At 46.3% G+C, this 19,544-nt stretch overlaps 1 protein-coding gene across 1 annotated transcript in view; it reads left to right on the top strand.

The window, feature by feature from the left end:
• Positions 1 to 19,544, top strand: part of CEP135 (centrosomal protein 135) — a 375,473-nt gene that overhangs the window by 53,158 nt on the left and 302,771 nt on the right. The window contains exon 2 of the mRNA XM_078678164.1: positions 6,465 to 6,603. Coding sequence (XP_078534290.1) covers positions 6,491 to 6,603 — 113 coding nt within the window. The 5' untranslated portion in view covers positions 6,465 to 6,490. The remainder of the gene's footprint in view (positions 1 to 6,464; positions 6,604 to 19,544) is intronic.

Raw genomic sequence — 19,544 nt, 5'->3', positions numbered from 1 at the left:
ATGAATGGGAGATACCGAATCGGAAATTACCGAATCGGTAAAATCCGATCTCGAAAATTCGAATAGAAGACATGTGAGCCAGTTAACCAATCAGGGACACCCACCACACCCCACAACAAAGCAACTGAGAAATCAACCAATCAGATGCAAGTACCACACCCCAGTACCTGGAGGTGGCCACACCCATGCAGGTGCAGAGCTACAGAACTGTTTGGAGAGTTGGAGGGGAGACAGAGGAGCAGGCTGCACTGAGCCCAGCAGAGCATCACCATGGAGTCCCAGGAAGGCCAGAAGGATGGAGGTGATAGAAAAAGGAAGCTAAAATTCAGCACAACTGAGCTCCAGGTGCTGGTGGAGGAGGTAGTGCAGCATTACAGCCAGCTTTTTGGGAGACATTCCCTGCAAGTAGCAGAGTCTGTCAAAAGAAACACCTGGCTGGCGATCCAGAGCAAAGTAAATGCCCTAGGGGTCACACATCGGGAAATTGAAGATATCAAAAAAAGGTGGTATGATCTGAGGATCACCACCAAAAAGAGGATTGCTACCCATAGGAAAGAATCCTTAGTCACAGGTGGAGGGAAGAGCCGTGCACCAAGCCTCACTGAACTGGAGCGGCTGGTGGAATCCACCATGGAGCCGGAATGCATACACGGGATTGGGGATGCTGACAGCTCAGCCAGAGATGGAAGAAAGAAAGGTAAGATGCATGGACATGAATCCCCACCCATTCCCTGGCCCCTTCCCCAATGTGGGTGACTGAATCACAATCCAGAACACATGTCAGTACTCACCAGCAATGCATCATGGTAGTCATAGTCATAGGAACATACATCAAAGCAGCCAACACAGAATTCAGCATGCCATGCCACACTCCCCATACACAAGCAGTTGAGGCTTAGGAAATTGTGTGATAGGAATGTGTTTAATAAAGACACACAGGTGATCATTGTCCATGTCTACCCACAGGAGAGTCATCGCGCAGTGCAGCGCAGCGCAGGGAGGGGAGGCGAGTGCACCAGCAACGGCTGCGAGGGAGAAGCCTTCAGACACATCAGGACCCAGCACTGTCCCTGAGGACACTTCCACAGTGCAGGCACCCACAGCATTGGAGGAAGACACCACAGCACAGCCGCTGTCACCCCTACTGTTTGGGACACAGACTCCGGAAGCACCTGCAGGTGCCACAACACCAACCTCAGGATCCTCTGTGCATGTGAGGCCAAGGAGGCAGGATGTTCCACCACTCAGGATCCTAGAAAGCTCTGATGAAGAAGAGGTGGAGGTTCACACACCTAGCACTCCACCACTGGCTGGCAACGCAGGGCAACAGGGGTCATCAGGATCTGTGCATGCAAGTGTCCGTGGTCGTAGGGCACGTGAGCGAGACGAGAGACAGGATACGCAGGGGGTCTTTGCTGGTTTGGAAACCACTATGGTGAAGATCCAGCGCATTCAGGCCAAAGGGATCATGGCAGTGCACAGACAGGTGCGCATCCTGAACAGCAGGATGTCAAACATTGATCGGGGGATATGCTCCATGGCCCTAGGAATGAAGTCCATGGCAAAAGGAATGGAGTCCATGGCAGAGGGGGTGAGGGAAATGGGTGTGCACATGGGTTCCCTCTGTGACATGCTGGAGAGTGACCAGACAGAAAGGCGCAGGAATAGGCACGTACTTAAGCAGCAGAATAAGGCCATCAACCGGCTGGCAACTGCAACCACCCTGCTATGCCGCCGGTCAGTGAACATGCAGACTGACATTGTGCACTGCTGCAGTGACTTGTCCAGGGGGATGGGGAGAGTGACCTCTGCTATGGAGGTACTGCTGACACAGCAGACAGCCACTGCTGGTAACACGTGTGTTGGGGACACAGTGGAGTCCACAAGCAGGAGTGGATCCAGCACGCCTGTACAGGACGTTCGTCGGAGCAGCAGGCTCCATGCAGAAGACCCTGGCACCACTGCGCAAGTTGACCCCCTGCCCCGTAGCTCCCACACCATATTGCGTAAGCGCAGGCATTAACAAATAATACTGAACACAGGACAGGTCACAGTGATGTGAACTTTGGCCACCCAGTGTGAATGCGGATGTTGTTTGATTCATGTGGTCTGGTATATGTGAAGTGCAGTAGTGCATATTAAACTGAGTGCTTCAGGAACTAAACATGCCTGTGTCTCCTCACTCTATTAGAAATATCTGGTTGTGATTTCTGCGCGTCTCAGTCTGCCATCTGTTGGTGGCGCTGCTCCTGCTGCATTGTGATCGGCTTGTTCTGTCCCATCATCTATGTCCTCATGATATTTGATTTCTACCTCTGTGCCCTACTTGGTGGCAAGATTGTGCAGCATGGCGCAGGTCGCAATAATTTTGCAACAGATCATTGGCGTGTACTGCCGTGCACCTCCACTCTTATGGAGGCAGCGAAATCTGCTTTTAAGCAGTCCAAAAGTGCGTTCCACCACGCAACGTGTTGTGCCACGTTGTAACGCCTTTCACTCCTGGTGGGTGGATTCAGGTAGGGGGTGAGGACAAATGAACGCAGGGCATATGCACTGTCACCTGGGTGGAAAAAGAAATAATGATTAGTCACATACTCATGATTGATCCTTCTGCATTGACTATCAGGGTGTCTCACAGTTATTTACCTAGCAGGTATCCTTCCCCAAAATCACCAGCAACAAGGCGTGTGTATATCCCACTATTCTGGAAGATGTAGGAGTCGTGGGTACTCCCTGGAAATTTGGTAACAATGTCGGTAATAAAGTTGGCAGCGTTGCAGATCACCTGCACATTGATTGAATGCGTAGACTTCCGGTTTCTATAAATGTGTTCTGTTGCTGCAGGTGGGCATAGTGGGATGTGCGTGCCATCAATACAGCCTATGATGTGCGGGAAGTGTGCAAGTTGGTAGAAATTGGTTTTGGTCTTTGCTAGTTCAGCAGGTGTGTCAGGGAACTCAATGTAGTGTCCCATCCTCTGCATCATGGCGTCAAGGAATTTCCTGAAGAAACGTGACAGGCAGCTCTGGGACACCCCACCTGCCACAGCAATCACATACTGGTTGCTCCCAGAAGCAAGAAGGTGTAGGCAGCACAGCACCTGCACATGGGGTGGGATGGCGTGTGCTCTTGGGGTTGGGTGTTCCAGATATGGGTGGTGGTCCCTGATCAAGTCCAGGATGGTTCTGGGGTGTAGCCTGTACCTTTGCAGGATCTCTGGTTCAGTCAGTTGGAATAGGGTGATCCTCTGCCTATACACCTGCTCCTCCCTTAGCCAGACCCTCTATCCTGCTGCCTGTATCCGTAGCCGCCTTGTCATTATGTAGAAAGCTGCCATTGTGGTTGCACTGTTGCATTTTGGGGCCTTCTTTTATATCCTGCACCTGGTTTCCACCTGCTTTCATTCCGTGGTAAATACCGACTCTTAAATACCGATTTTCATAGTATTCTGTATTTTTTGGGTTTCCTACATCTCGATATGCCATTTTTACCATTTCTGATTTACCGATTTGGTAAATAAGAATTCGGTATATTCCGATTCGGAAAATACCCATTTCTTATTTACCGACTCGGTATATTCCGATTCATGAAATACCGAATCGGTATTTTACCGACTGGTTTTTACCGATTTGGACACTTTTTTTCCACATACATCTCGAAACTCTTATTCCGGTCGGTAAGGGCAGAAATTACCGAATTTCGGCCGTTACCGACCGGTATTTGGCTACCTACATCGGGCCCAGAATCTTATATTCAGCGCCTTTTTGGAGATAGATGCCGTCAGTTCTGCAGAGCTATTTGGCTATGGATGTTGTATGTACAGAATACCTGAGAATGAACTCCAGCTTCAACTGTTTAGTTTACTTCAGTTCAAGCAAGCTAAGGTTGCCAGAATATTTTTATTTAAGAGGTCTACTTGCTTCCCCTTACTTAGAATAATAATTTGTTTATGCTTCTTATCTGGAGGTCGTAGTGTTCCAAACAATTTGGAATTGCAAAATGTAGAAGTAATTGTTAGGCACTCTGTTAAGCAAGTTCGCAAGGTTCTATGAGACTTAAATTCACAGAGACAATACTTGTATCGGTATTGTTGCTGTTCTTGGAAACACAAGAACCAAGTACTGCTGTGGGCTCTCTAAATTACCAAGTACTTCCTGTTAGCTAGGTCAAACAATCAAGGCTTCCTCTTGGAGGGTGGTTGCCGGGGAGGGGGCAGAAAAACTAGCACAATTGATGCATTTCATAGATAATAAATAAAACATCCAAACCGTGTATGCTTTCAACAAAGGATACAAGGCTTTCACTACTATTAAGCACATATGCACACTAACTTTAATAAGCTATATGACAAATAATCTGTGGGTTATCCTAGTAAATATGCAACTGCCTTTCTTGCCCAACAGTAGTTGGAGGGTTTGCATTGGAAATCAGGGTTACAATTACAATTGAACAAACTAGCATAGCCAAGACCAGTACCTAGTTTCGGGGCGTGGTTGTGCGTGTGTATTGTCAGATGGGTTGCCCTTTGGTGTTTGTTACTGCAACATGCATGCCCCCAAGTAGCACAAAGTGGTGCTTCCCAGGAGCTGCAACGTCTTAAAAAGGAATTGCAGAGTGCTGAGGAGACTTAGTGCCTTTTCTGCAGCTCATGGCCATCTTATCGAAGTGCAATCTTACAGATGCAGCTTGTGTCATGGATGCAGAGGTCTCAACACTGTTGGGCTTCTACACGGTGTGCCACTTGCAGGGGCAAATACCAGCCTTTCATTTCTGCTAGATGTAGTTGGAAAGTCTTCACCCTCCAGCTGCTGCGTCACTGTTGATCGGGTTGCTCGGATCTTCAGAATGGTCTGGGCAGTGGAGCATGGGAGTCTTCTCTTGGCAGTATGAACATACTGGATTTCTGGCTGTGTAGAAATAGGTTCTAAGCACACATGCCAGCATACCTCCTCTTCAGCAGTGTAGAGCATCTCTTCAGCCCTTGCGATATGGTCCTTATCCCTTGAAGGAAAACAGACAGTATGTTTGTCCCTGGTCTTGTCCTTTCTCCACATCATTGTGCAGAGCTTCTTCAAGGGAAGCACTGAATATTGTATATTCAGCTACCGCATGTCCCACTATCCAGTAAATTTCAAGTTTGCCCCAAGTTGTTTAAGGGGGTTGTTTTGCTGCAAAGTGAATTTCTATTCAGTTGACTACAGTACCATGGGCAACCATTATAGGCTGAATGAGCCATCTTTCTTTTGTTGATTCATGGCACACAAGTTCTGTTCTCAACACAAAGTATAGGATATAGGAGGGGTTGCTGGTAACCCATGCCTTCCTGCAAAGGGACTACCCCAAGCCCTGTTTTAAGGCCACAGTCAGTGTACAAGTTTTTTCTCTTTCCAGGTCACGGGTTGACCTGTTGGAACTATTCAAGTTTAGCCCTGTGAAACAAAGGTTTATTTCTGAGAATGATGATACAAGGCCAGACAATACACTTTGTTTTACTAAAAATTCCAAAGGGAGCTGGAAATCTAAAGAGTAGCGAAGGGGTGAATACAGAGAGAGGGGCTACAACTGTAGGGGCTGACTCCAACATGGATACTCTTCCTTTCATGCACTCCTGCACACTCACATTCACGTTACGTACAGGCAGAGGGAATGAGGGGCCAGCTCTAACCTAGTACACACATTAATCATGACGAGCCAGTTGGCAATCTCGTCCCTGGAGGGGAGGGAAAAGTTCTATGCCACTGCATCCAACAGTTGTTCATGTTGTTGTCTCATCGGGAGATGCATGACAAAGGTCTCTTGCTCCAGAAAACATACCAGGTCATCCAGAACGTTAAATATAGAAGCACGGTGTTGTATGGACACTATGCCAAGGGTTTTTGGACCATACCCACTGAAACATTGCAGTCTTTCTGAATGTGGCTTTTTTTGAATCCGCTAGAGATGCTGTACAACAACTGTGACTTTTTTGTTTAAAAAGAAAAAAATCCAAATATTTGATGTCTATTGCCAAGCCGGTTATAGAGCTGAATGAGGTGGGCGCATATTGGTAGTCTGTCTGTAGATTTGAAGTCTGCATATTTAAATACTTTTGCGGCTGGCTCATAAATTGACTATCATTAAATTGGGTTCTAGCAACATGTATTATTTACAGTACTGAAAGAGTAAAACTGCCGGGGCAAACAGTGCCTCAATAGCCAAATTATTACCAGTTATCTATCTTCCTTGTGTCTACTGTCATCTAATTTATGTTACACCTCCAAAATGTCATTGAGTTTGGCAGACTTTCCCTAACCTTGGGCCTGATCTCGAACATTGCCAATTTTAATCTACTCCAGACTGAATTGAATAGCAATTGCAATAGAAACTGGGGGAAAGTCTCCTAACATTTAAATACCTTTGAGTTGTGTGCATTCTCTAATCTCGCATGTAGGTGATCTCTATCAATTGTGATTTCCTTTTTTCAGGCACCGACTTGTGCTGTATTTCCACAATGAGCACAGCTGCAGAAAGAAAGTACATTAACCTCAGGAAACGACTTGACCAGCTTGGCTACAGGCAGCCCCTGGGGATTGAGTCATTGCCCCTCGTTGAAAAACTATTCAGGTATCAAACATGAACATTATATATAATTTGCAATATTGCTACATAAGCTATTTCCTGGTTCTCCTGCAGTACGTTTTATTTCGCTATGAACATTAAGATTTCCAGTCCAAATTCTGAAAAGATACCAAAAAGTATTGTGAACTCAGTGTCATGATGTAGATTATGGTGGTGTTGAGTCAGTATAAACCCTTTTGTTTCATGATTCCTTGTCGGCGCTGCATCTTTGGTGCCAAAGGGGGGCTGAATCAAGGTCCTTTTCAGCCATTAGTCTCATGGATCTACTTTCTAACTGTAGAGTCTTCCACACAGCTCCAGCTCTCGCTTGTAGAATGTTGTCTTTCTTTGGCAGAGTTGCAGGGGCCCTGCTATCAAATAGGTAAACATTGTTTACCACGAAGTTTTCACAACGCGGTACCTTTAGCACGCATCCCTTACAACGCAAGTCGTTACCACGACTTGCGCTGGAGGGCGCTAAAGGATTAAAAATAGTAAATTTACTATCCAAACACCTTCCCTAGGGTCCACGGGGACTGGTGATAGAATAGTAAATTATACTATTCGAAATCCGCACCCCCCAACGCAAGTCGTGGTAAAGACTTGCGTTGTAAGGGATGCGTGGTAAGGGGATGCGTTGTGACGGTACGCGTTGTACCGTCATAAATCCTATCAAATACAGTGAACAGTAGCGTCCATGCGAGATGAGTAGTAGATCCCTATGACCTATAATATCAAGGCTGCACCTCCTCGGCGGGTGTTAACCAGGAAATAGTAATAATAAAAGAGACTTAAAAAGTTCACTGTTATCTTCAAAAGGGTTTCCTAGCTCCAAGGAGTCCTGAGATAGAGGGGAAAAAAAAGAGTACAAATAATTTAAACTAGAAAAAATCAGGTTTTAATGGCTTTATGAAACACAAGATGTGAAAACATGAAACTAATATCCATAGGAAGGGAATTCCAGTGTTTTGCAGCCAGATGATAGAAGGAACAACAACGAATCAGAGCACGGAATATTGTGGTGATGTGCATAAGGCTTCCCTTTGAGGAACACAGGGACCTAAAAAGAATTGTGATCATTGAGGTGAAAAAGTGGGTAACTGGGGCCCTGCCGCTAGAAAGTACAGTGGAACAACAAAAAGTGATGGGTGCAGTGCTTGAATTCATATTAGCCACTCGTCATTACTAGGGGTCTCAACCTAGTCCATTCTTTAACCCCACCATGCCAATTCAGACAGGAACCAGTCATATGCATATCAACCTTGGCCCTGCTCTAGTAGGAACAGTGCAGCGTGAACCAGGCCAGGCCCCCTCCAAACTTGAGCACATGCAACCCAGACGTATTCGGCTTATTTGGGCCTCTATAGTATGGCCAGCCTCGTTCCAGTGGCACAGTGAGTATGGGCCCCACGTCTGGATGTACATCTTGCTCTTAGGGCATCACACTGAGGAACTCAAAAAAGGGATGGGTGGAAGGCTTGAATTAAGCTCAGCCACTGGCGGGTATTATCCCAATTGATCACTTTTGTAAAAAAAAATTGCCGTCCTTGCCACCTAAGACGGGAGCCAGCCATATGCAAATCAACCATTTCCTGCTCCAATAGAAACTGTCCTGCACAAATGTCCAGGCCAAGTCCTCTCTGAGGCAGAGCACAAGCAGCCCTAGACCCGCTTCAGCCTATTTGGGCCTCTACAGTTTGCTACAAGTTGGTTTCAGTCCTACGGTGAGCATAGGACCCATGCCTAGGCATACCTGTTGCACTGAACACAAAAATGTGATGGAGGGAATGCTTTAGTTGATTTCAGCCACTCGGAATTTGTCACAGCCCATCGTTATTTGGCCCACCATGGCACCTTAGACACAAACAAATTCGATGGCAGATAGAGAGGGCGTTAAAAATGTCTCTCTTGGCCATCAGAAGCTAGGGAAGATTTTTTTTATCAGAGAGCTAGAGGAAGTACGAGTAGAAAGACCAAAAATGAGCCTTGCTACTTCATTTTGAATCATATAGGTGTTGTAGTATTACACATCAGGTCACGATATAAAGAATGGCATTAGTCCAAATGAGCGGTATAGTAGATTGGTTAACTGCTTTCCAATGAGTGAGAAGATGTAGCGAATCAACATTTCTTTAAAGTTTCCGTATCAGAAAACATGAAGCAAAGAGCTTGCTGATTTGGTCAACAAAAGACGGTGCTTTAATTCCGAGTAGTACTCTGTGCCAGACTGTGCCCCTGCCTCCATCGTGCCTGCTGCATCGCGTGATTTCATATTTGTGCCAGCATCGTACCCCTGTCTCCATCGTGCTGCCTGCTGCATCGCGTGATATCGTATTTGTGCATTGTGCATCTGAAAGAAACAGGTTAGTATTAGATTCCTTACCTTAGAATATCCCCAGGCGTCAGTCTGGATCCGGAAACTTTTGCGTAGCAGTACCCCTGCGCGTCGGTAGGCGTCGTCTGCAGGCGTCCCCTGCGGCTCCGCGTCGTCGGCATCGTGCGCCGTGATGACGTCGCTGGAGTATATAGACGCCGCCTCCGCGCGCTGACGTCAGTTCTTCTTTTTTCCGCGCCAGTTAGCGCAGATCCGAAGAGCAGTACTCCGGTCTTTTGACCAAGTTTATTGTTAACTACTTAATCTTCTACGGTGCCGGTAGGATGCCCGGTTTCAAGGGTTGCGACGAGTGCGACCGCCTGATGTCGGTCACCGACCACCATCGACTCTGCCTCCGGTGTCTGGGCGCGGACCACGACGTGGAGTCCTGCGTCGACTGTCGGGCCTTGACTGGTAAAGCTAGGCGGGAGCGGTCCCGCAAGCTTCTCGAGCTCCGTGTGTCGGCCCCGCGTCGAGAGCGGTCCCGGTCCGGTCGGAGGTCGAGGGAGCGGTCGAAGGAACGATCGCGGAGCCGCCATGAGCGCTCCGGGAGTCGCCACCATTCCTCCGGTTCGTCAGGTAAGCGTAAGAAGTCGGGGCGTCGTCATCGTACCCCCGACTCCCCCCCGACGCCCGCGTGATGCGGCCGGGGGCTCGGGTGGCCCCACCCCCGCGGCCCCGCGTGGGTTGCCGACGCCGTCTGCCCCATACCCGTCGGTCCCTGGGGAAGGCGCGTCGCGTGAGGAGATCGAGGCCTTCCTCATCGCTATGAGGGCGAGGTCTCCTCCGGCGGGGCCTACGGCGCCTGCGGGCCCGTCGGTCCCGTCTGGGGGCCCGAGCGGTTCGGGTGCTCCTGCCTCGACGCCGCCGGTGGCTCCGGCCTCGGCGCCGCTGGGCCCCTCAGGTTCGTCGCCGGCTGGTCTACCGGCCTCTCCGGCGTCGGTTCCTTTGGGCAAACCCGTGGTACCGCCTCCGCGCTGTGGTAAATAAATAAATAATACCCTATTTTTGAATGCATAAATGAATAACAGATAGCTCAATAAAATAAGAGTCAAGATTCGAGGTAGTAGGAGTTTGCAGGTTTATTACAGCATAAAGGACAGGAACAGGACAACCTGCATAGGAATAGGATGACAGGGCCCAGCAGCGCTGCTGGTGTCAGGATCGGGACAAGGGCAGGAAAGGAGTAACTTTTAATAACAATACATGAGCATATATACATAACGCAAACACATAGCATTACATTGCAGTAGGCGTAGCAGTGGGTGGAGCAGAAGGCGTGACGCGTAGCAGTCGCGAAAGATAAGGGTGAAAGTGGGTGTAACAGGGCGTATACATAGACATGTGATGCAAACGTAACAGAATATGTCATGAATGGGGCGGAAACCATGGAGGGGGCTACCTAAGGAGCCGGGACCTCTAACCTAGTGGTGCGCGCAAACTTGCAATGACGTATCACTAGGAGAAGCTGGGGGCTATGAACTCTGTGCTAGGAGCAGAGACTGAAGTCTGGAGAGTCAGGGCGACATGTACCTAAACAGTATCTAGTATCTAATGTTTAGAGAACATGTTGATATAAACTAGAAGTCAGGAGAGGAAAGGCTAACAGACACTAAGACTGGACCATGCATTATTCTACATGTAGTGCGTGATGAAGAATACTAAATGACCATTAAATACAGTATTTCTCTTACATGGAGCCGAAAAGGCTAGACAATGACGGAAACTATTGATGCAGTTCAGTAGCTTAGGAATGCAGAGAAGAAGGACTGAACTGATAACAGGAACTATAACATACTTTTGGCAGACTCAGAGGCAGAGCCAGGCTGAACCGGGCACTGCGTGGCAGGAAGTAAGTGAAGGGTCGAGGATACAGGTGGGGGCTGTATCACTCCTCAGCGAGGCTTCAGGAAACAGGAGCTGAATCTGGTGTCCAGGCCCTTTTGAGGCCTAGAAACGGGGACTTTACAATGAAATAACGTGCACACTGGGAAACGTGGCAACGTAGCTTTTACATAGGCCTGATATTCGTAGTATTCACGAGGACTGGAAACTGGCATACTAGAGGTGGACACAACTGTAATTGCGTCATTAATCAAACATAGGGAATACATATGCATATTAATCATGCACACATAACATATGGTGGATGACACGTGGTGACACAGAACATGGCAAAATTTACTTTTCCACATTCCCTCCTTGTCACTACGTTTCCATCAGGAAACATCAATTTTCATGATACCGTCTATCATTTCATACAGTATCATTTGTTCGTCTCGAATTATCCTGGAACGGGATTTAGAACGGGGCTTGGGACTAGGAATACAAGAAGTAGCACAAATGCCGCAAATCGCAGGGCCACATTGTATACAGAGACAGCAGCTGAATATGATCGCTACTGCAATACCTAGGAAGGACAAGACTTTCCATCCCCATGCGGAAATTATATTCCAGAACCAACCGGACCATGTCCAGGTGCCTGGATCTTGGTGTAACAGATGGGCAATTTTATGGAGTCTGGTTATAGCTGAATAAACAGACGGCGCGTTATTTGGAATGAAAATGCAGCAACTAGATCCGATGACTCTACAGGCCCCGCCCCTATCGGCCAGTATGACGTCAAGGACGAGACGATTCTGTAAAACGACAAATCTCATAGCAGATTGCTCTTCAGTTAAGTTACCTAGAGCAGAGGCAGTCTCATTTACTACAGCTTCGAGGGTTCTGGTTAACCTACGGATTAGCTTACTATTCTGGATAGGTCCTATAAAGAAAAAGAAACCTCTATTGAAATCTGTATACTGTTCTAGAGCAGTTTCAGTATAATCGACAATTGGGGACTCCCTTCTATGTCTAATGTGTACTAGATGTGTGTTTCTATGATAATCAGGTGGGGCTAGAAAAACAGGTGGCAGTAGGAAGGCAATGTAACAGGTTCCCTCCCAATCGAGGGGCAGACGAACATATGCAGTTAGACCACAAATAAAATAAGAATGACGTGAAGCTTTGAAAATAGATTTCCCACTGTCACTATACTTGACAATAGTAGTACAATCACTATGTCCTACATGTACGGAACCATTATTTCGGACACATAATTCGCCTTTGACTGGTAGTACTGAAATAGCAGGTAAGTCTGGAGTAGAATCAGACTGGACATTCAGGACCATGAAATTCGACGAATAATTACCTAAGTTATACACTTCATTTTCTAGATCTAAACCTGTTCTGTGGGGGAGACCTTGTTTGTCTGGGAAACATGTACTGTTAAGAAAAGACATATCTGTTGAGGATGACGTTAACGTGGACCATGCTCCACACGAACCATTATGTGAAAATGGATAAGGAAAAAGTGGCAGAACTCCCTTCGGGGTCTGGAAAGGGGGGAGTCGACCACACACCCAACAATTAGTGGCATTGCTGGTCTGGTGTGAGTAATGTAACATGCGGATGAATGAATTATTTCGCATAGCGAGGCGGTAAGAGAGTTCATGAGGAGGCAGATCACTAAACATGTGCTCTACAGTAGCATTAGAAGACTTATTTACATGAGAAACTGGAAGATACAGGTAAAATGCATAACTGGTACAGGAAGTCATAATGCTAAGAAACAATATGAAACATAGAAAAATGATACATCGGATTGAGTTTTGACTAACTCTCTCACTATGGGGGTCTATTTTATACATGTCAGAAACAGTCTAACCGTTTCACCTAGGGGAGGACTTATACAATCAAACTGACTGACTTATTTTACTAGACCGGAGTTTGAGTTTATACTCCTGTTGCGGAGTTTTCTCTAACAGGGGAGGGTTTGTAGCAATGTCTTTTGCGGGACAGTCCTTGAGAACAATATTTTGGCAATCCTTCAAATCCTGGGAAATGTTCTTTAAGACGGGTTTCAATCCATTAAATTGTTTTACATGAGAAAGGTGCACCCAGCCTTTGCGACCTTCCAACTTCACGGCTGTACGGGTGGTGAGGAGGACCTGTCGGGGCTCTTTCCAGCGAGGCTCCAGCGGACTTGATCTGTCAAAATTTCTGACCATCACCATGGATCCTGGAACGATTTCATGCGGTGCTACTTCGGTATTGTCTGGAAATGCGGCGGCAACCTGTGAACGACATGAGTTGAGGGCAGACATCAAGGAAGCTAGGTAATCTGTCAGCATATTACTTGAAACATCGGTAATACTTCGGGGTCTAGGAGTACCCCACATGTTAGGGGGGCGGCCGAAAACGACCTCGTACGGGGACAGACCTGATCTGGAATGTGCAACCATGCGCATATAAAATAAAGCGACTGGCAGAGCTACTAGCCAGTCCACACCTTTTTCTTTACATACTTTAGCGATACGAATTTTCAGAGTCTGATTATGTCTCTCTACGAGACCGGCTGCTTCAGGATGGCGTACACAATGGAACTTCCACTGGTACCCTAACAGAAGGGAAACATGCTTCATGAGTTCAGATGAGAATGGCTGGCCGTTGTCAGAATATACGACTCTAGGGAGTCCATAACGAGGGAAGAACTCACGAACCAACTGCTTGGCAGTGGTTGCGGCTGTGTAATCTGGGACTGGATATGCTTCTGTCCACCTGGACAAAGCGCATACAACTACAAGGACATATTGAAACCTCGACATCGCTCCATCTGAATATAATCCATCTGGAGGACTTCAAAAGGGTGGTCAGGAGGCTGGAATCCACCTTGTTCCACCGGGACACTTTTACCTGGATTAAACTGACAACATATCATACAGGTACGGACTTTCTGCTTGGCTGCAGCTCGTAAATGCTTGTTGAACCAAATGTTCTGGATACTGTCTAACATAGCTTTTTCTCCTAGATGTGCTGGACTATGTGCGGTATTAATAATGACTTGAACCATAGAGTCGGGGAGAAACCATGTGGCTCTACCCTTCGTTAACCATCCTTGATCTGTCTGGACCCCTCCTTGTTCGGACCATTTCTTGATTTCTTCGGGAGTAGCATGTAACTGGATATCTATGACATCTTGTGTAGGGTCCTTAACTGTCATGCATGTAATCGGATCTGGAGTGTGTGTCTGATTAACTGGAATGTCTGGAGTCTGTGCTGTAAGCTTGGCTGTGCGGTCTGCTAGGTCATTACCCTGGGAAATAATGTCAGTAACTTTCGTATGTGCTTTGCACTTCATGATAGCAATGGATGTCGGTAAGTGTATGGCATCTAACAGAGCTTGAATAAGGAGACCATGCTGAATCTTGGTTCCATGAGAAGTCATGAAACCTCTCTCCTGCCAGAGCACTCCGAAGTCGTGTACAACTCCAAATGCGTAGCGTGAATCTGTGTAAACATTAACTTTCAAGTTCTTGGCGTGTATACAGGCTTGTGTCAGAGCAACTAGCTCTGCTGCTTGAGCGGACAGGGTGTCAATACGGTGTGTTTCAATAACTTCAGTGTCAGTAGTCACTGCATACGCGGCGACTAGTTCTCCTGTACTTGTTCTCATACATGAACCATCCACATAAAGTGTCAGGTCGGGATCTGGTAACGGAATATCTGTCAGATCTTGTCTTGGCTTTGTCGTAATGTTAACTACTTCCACACAGTCATGTGTGGCAGAATTCGGAGTAACTGATGGTAACAATGTAGCAGGATTCAGGATGTTGCAGCGTCTGATTTCTATGTGTGGCTGGAACAGTGTCAATTCATAACCTGTTAAACGTGCAATTGTCAAGTGCTGAGTCTGTGTTCGGTTTAAAAGAACTTCCACGGAATGTGGAACTTGTACTGTCAGGGAGTGTCCTAAGACTATGGAATCACTTTGTCTGATAGCTAGTGCTGTGGCTGCAACTGACTTGAGGCACGCAGGCAGAGCCTGGGCTACAGGATCTAATGTGCTCGAAAAATAAGCACATGGCTTGTATTGTCCTGCTTGATCTTGTGTGAGAACAGATAATGCTGTACCTTCGCGTTCAGTAACGAAAAGTGTAAAAGGCTTACTGTAGTTCGGTGTAGCTAGAACTGGAGCTTGGCATAAAGCTTTCTTTAACTCAATGAAACTAAGTGTATGTTCAGATGTCCAAGGGAGGACAGTCGATACGGCTGCCTCCTGTGTCGTTAACTGTATCAGTGGCTTGGCTAGAAATGCATACTGAGGAATCCATTGTCTGCAATAAGAAGTAAGGCCGATAAAAGCACGTACCTCCTTCTGGGTCTTGGGCTGAGTAAGACTCGCTATTAACTGGATACGGTCTGGTGTCAACTGCCTACCCCTCTTGGACAGTAAGTGTCCTAAGTATACCACTTGCTGGACACAGAATTGAAGCTTAGAAGGGGACACCTTGTGCCCCATCTCGGCTAGGAAATACAAGACTGTAAGGGATGCTCGCTCGCAAGCACGTTCAGAACGGGCTGTGATCAGTAGATCATCGACATACTGGAGCAGGGCAGTGTCAGTTGGCATGTGAATGTTGTCTAGTTGTCTCTTGAGTGCTTGACTGTAAATACTAGGACTTTCTGTGAAACCTTGAGGAGCTCGTGTGAACATATAGCTCCTTCCATTTAAACAAAATCCGAAAAGGAACTGGCTGTCTGGATGAATAGGAACACTGAAAAACGCGTTCTTGAGGTCGATTACAGTAAAGAACGTGGCTTCAGAATCAATGGCTGTCAATAGGGAAGAGATATCTGGGACAACTGGGTACTGAGGAACAATACATTTATTAAGCTCTCGTAGGTCAATCACTAATCGATATACTGGGGGTGCATTAGGATCAGTACGTTTCATGACTGGAATGATCGGAGAATTACATACATTGGAGTCAGTTTCTACAACCACTCCTTGAGCCATGAGCTCGTCAATAATTTTGGATAAGGCTGCTACAGCCTCAGGTGGCAATCTGTACTGTCTGATTCGTGGTAACACTACACCTGGCTTGAGAGTCACACGATGGGGTGTGATTTGCATGTAACCTACATCAGTTGGACCTTGCGCCCATAAATGCTGTGGAACATTAGACAGTCTTGAATCAAAATCTCGTAATACATAGTGACCCTTGAAGTCACGTAGGAACAATCGTATTCCCTCTGGGGAACAGCATATAACTGCGCCTAACTCTTTCAGTGTCTTAATGCCTAATAGGTTTTCTGGACATGACTTAGTAAGTAACAGATCAGTAGTACGGGACAATGGACCTACTTCTAGAGAAACTGGCTTTGATATTTCATTTACGATGGGTTTTCCTGAAAATCCAAGGGAAACATTTCTTGAGCCTGAGAGCGGAGCCCCTGGAACTTCGGCGTGACTAATTGTGGTCCTACTTGCCCCTGTATCAATCAAAAACTTTCTGTCTTTCCCTAATACTTGACTGTGAACATAGGGACCTTCTTGATCTACAGGTATCTCGATGAGAGGCAAGCCTACCTCCCTCTCTAGGCTGTTTCATGAATACTGCTGGTACTCTGGATACTCAGACTGTGCATACTGGTACATCTGCGATGTGACATGCTGTGTTGCAGCAATAGGCTGCGGTGCGGTAACTGTCTGTGGTGCATTCTGTAACTGAGGAGTCTGTGAAACTTGTTCTTGTCTAGGCGGACGTGGTCTTTCTTTAGTTTTACCAGTAGCTATGTTGTGTTTCAGAACTGCACACTCGTTTATAAAATGGCCTGGCTGTTTACAATAATTGCAATTCCCTTTAACGGGAGCTGCAGGATGACTGGCTTGATTCGGACCCCTCTTCTGACTGTCTTGAGGAACAGATTGTGCAACTAGTACTTTCATTTTCGTGTCTTTCATACGTTTCCTCTCGTGTTCTTGTTCTTCTCTAATCCTATTCTGGTGGTATTGGAGCATCTGCAACATCTGGGACGGGGTATTAGCTTGCCAGGTACTTTCAACTTTCAGAACTCGATTTTTAATTGATGGACTTGAATTCTCGACTAATTTGGTAACAAAAAGGTGAGGGTATGACTCACTACTCGTCTTGAGGCCACTGTTGATACTAAAACATTTTTCAAATCTAGAATAAAAATCACTAATATCTTCGTCTTGTTTCTGTTTACAGGCTGAGATTGCATCCCAGTCTTCCTTTCTAGTTGTCAATAATCTAGGTAAAACTTGAATCAATAATTCTGGTAATTCTTTACATTTATCTCCGAGACCGGTACCTGGTACTCGTGCCTTGTCTTCAGCTTCTAGGACTGCCCAATCGATCTTTTTCTCTCCCACCTCCCAGTCTTTTTCCTTGAGCTTTTCATACACCCCTGCGGGCAGCAGAACTTTTAACATTTTAATTATATCTGGATACGTGTATTCTCCCATACGGAGCATGTCTTTTAATTCTCTATGGAACCCTGCTGGATCTTTATCATGACAGGGAATTAATTTCTTCATCTCAAGAAGTTCCATCTTTGTGATCGGAGTGTATACAAACACTCGTTCTAGTTCGCCACCCGTTCCTCTGACTGGGTGGACTTCTCGTAACGGATTCTGTCTGTCTATGTAAAATGGTTTACTTTCTGGGGGTGAGACATGAACAAAATGCGGGTTCAGAAACGTTCTATATTTGTGGCGCTGTTCTAGAATGACACTAATTAAATCGGTACCTAAGCCTCTCCACCTATACTGGAGTAACTCGTTCAGGATATCATGTAACGGACCTGGATCAGAATGCTGACCCTCATACAGAGTAATGAGTAATGAGGTGCTGAATCATATACATACCCACCAGTCGTTGCTCGGCTGGGGGCATTTTCAGAAACATTTGTGCCACTATTTCGTCTGGAAAAGTGGTAGAATCAGTAATCCATCGGACTGCTGATCGGACTATTTGGGTTCTAGACGTAAATGGCGATCTGGAAATCTAGGTTTTCCTACATACGCTATTCTGGCGGGATTCTCGTCCTCTACCTCTTCAGTATCAGAGTTACTTTCTTTCTCGCTTACTTGTGCTGCTTTACGTTGTTCGTGTATCTTTATTATTTCTTTACGGATTTTCTTGTACATACTCTCCATAGCACTGATAGTCTTGTGCTTACCCTCGGCTATACTATTACTCCACTTCATCAGGGCTTTCATTTCGGCCTGATTTTTGGACGGGTAATCTTGTTCTCTTATTAGACAATTAATCAGAAATTTTAATATCATGAGCTGGGTCTCAGCTTTCCTTTGGGACATGACATCACTAATACTTTCTGGATCATCCCCTGTACGGATGAAACGATATATTCTGTCTAGATCTTCCTTCATATCTGGTAGGGTGACTAGATACTCGGCCACATTTCTTACGCGTAATGAATATAAAACCATATCATTTTCGCCTGGGACTGGATCATAGCAGCATTCGGCAAGGGATTTTCTTATTTCTGCAACAGACAGTCTGGGCGTACGTTGTGACGCTTGCATATGTAATTCGGCTGCCGTTAAACGTTTATGTGGCGGCGGGGTTCGAGGAGGACCTCCTCCTGCGGCCCCTAGACTAGAATCATCAACTGATGCTTTTCGTGCTGGCAGAGTGGGAAATTGAAATGCGGGCTGGACTTGTATGGCGGGCTGGACCGGGGGTACCGTAACAGGTACTCCGGTGTCTGGAGGAGCAGGAATTGCCTGGTTTACAGGGACTGGATGAGCAGGAACAGGATTTGCATATTCTGGGACTGTGTCGCCCAAATAGGACGAAATAAAAATATCAGCTGCGGTCGGTTTGTGACGTAACTTGATCGGAACTAGTGGTGGCGGGAAATTACTGGATGCCTCTGGGGTCGCTTTTGGCAAGCCCTCGGCAAGGAGAGGATACATACCCCTAATAAGGGCATGCCTCTGTCTGTCTGACTGTTCGGTTTTGACTTGTTCACCTATCTCGATTAATTCTTTTTTATGAGCTCGTTCCAAGGATTCTCTACTTAATTCTGACTTTCTGATTTCTTTTTCGGTTCTTTTATGAGCTTCTTTACGCCATAACTCGATGGCATCTTTCTGTGATTGTCTGGCTTTCTTTTTCCATAATGCTTCTTCTACTCGCATGATGCACTCGGCATCCCATGTACCCGATACGGGCCATCTATACTTTTCTTCTAACTGTTTGGTATACTCTACCCATAAATCTAGATACAATATGGCGCTTATGCCATGCTTCTGATACATAAAATGACCTGGACTGTCCCTAGGCGGAACTGGAACTGCTGCTTCCAGCAGACCCTTTCTAGCTTTTAACTGACGTAACTTCGAAAAGAGTGGCATGACTGGACTGTAATCTAGACACAATACAATACACAATAAACACGAAAATCACTTCTCACTCATTCCACGACATCAAAATACATGAAGAACATTATGAATAACAGTTCGAACAGAATACCACCTGGAATACGGAATACAGAATACATGAATTTTCTCGAGAACAGAACTGACTGGAACAGAAACTAGATGCACTGCTGAAACAGTACGAAACTTACCGGTCTCATAAAGAGACACGTCAGGACCCGCATCCACCGAAGTGGACACTTCGTTTGTGGGACTGTGTACCACCAACCCACGGACCAGAGTCAATTAAATTGACCCTGTCTAGATACTACCCCAGTA

Source organism: Lissotriton helveticus, chromosome 2_2 (genome assembly GCF_964261635.1).
Source record: "Lissotriton helveticus chromosome 2_2, aLisHel1.1, whole genome shotgun sequence".
NCBI lineage: Eukaryota > Metazoa > Chordata > Amphibia > Caudata > Salamandridae > Lissotriton > Lissotriton helveticus.
The sequence above is the reverse complement of the archived record's forward strand: the minus strand, read 5'-3'. Positions and strand labels throughout refer to the sequence as shown.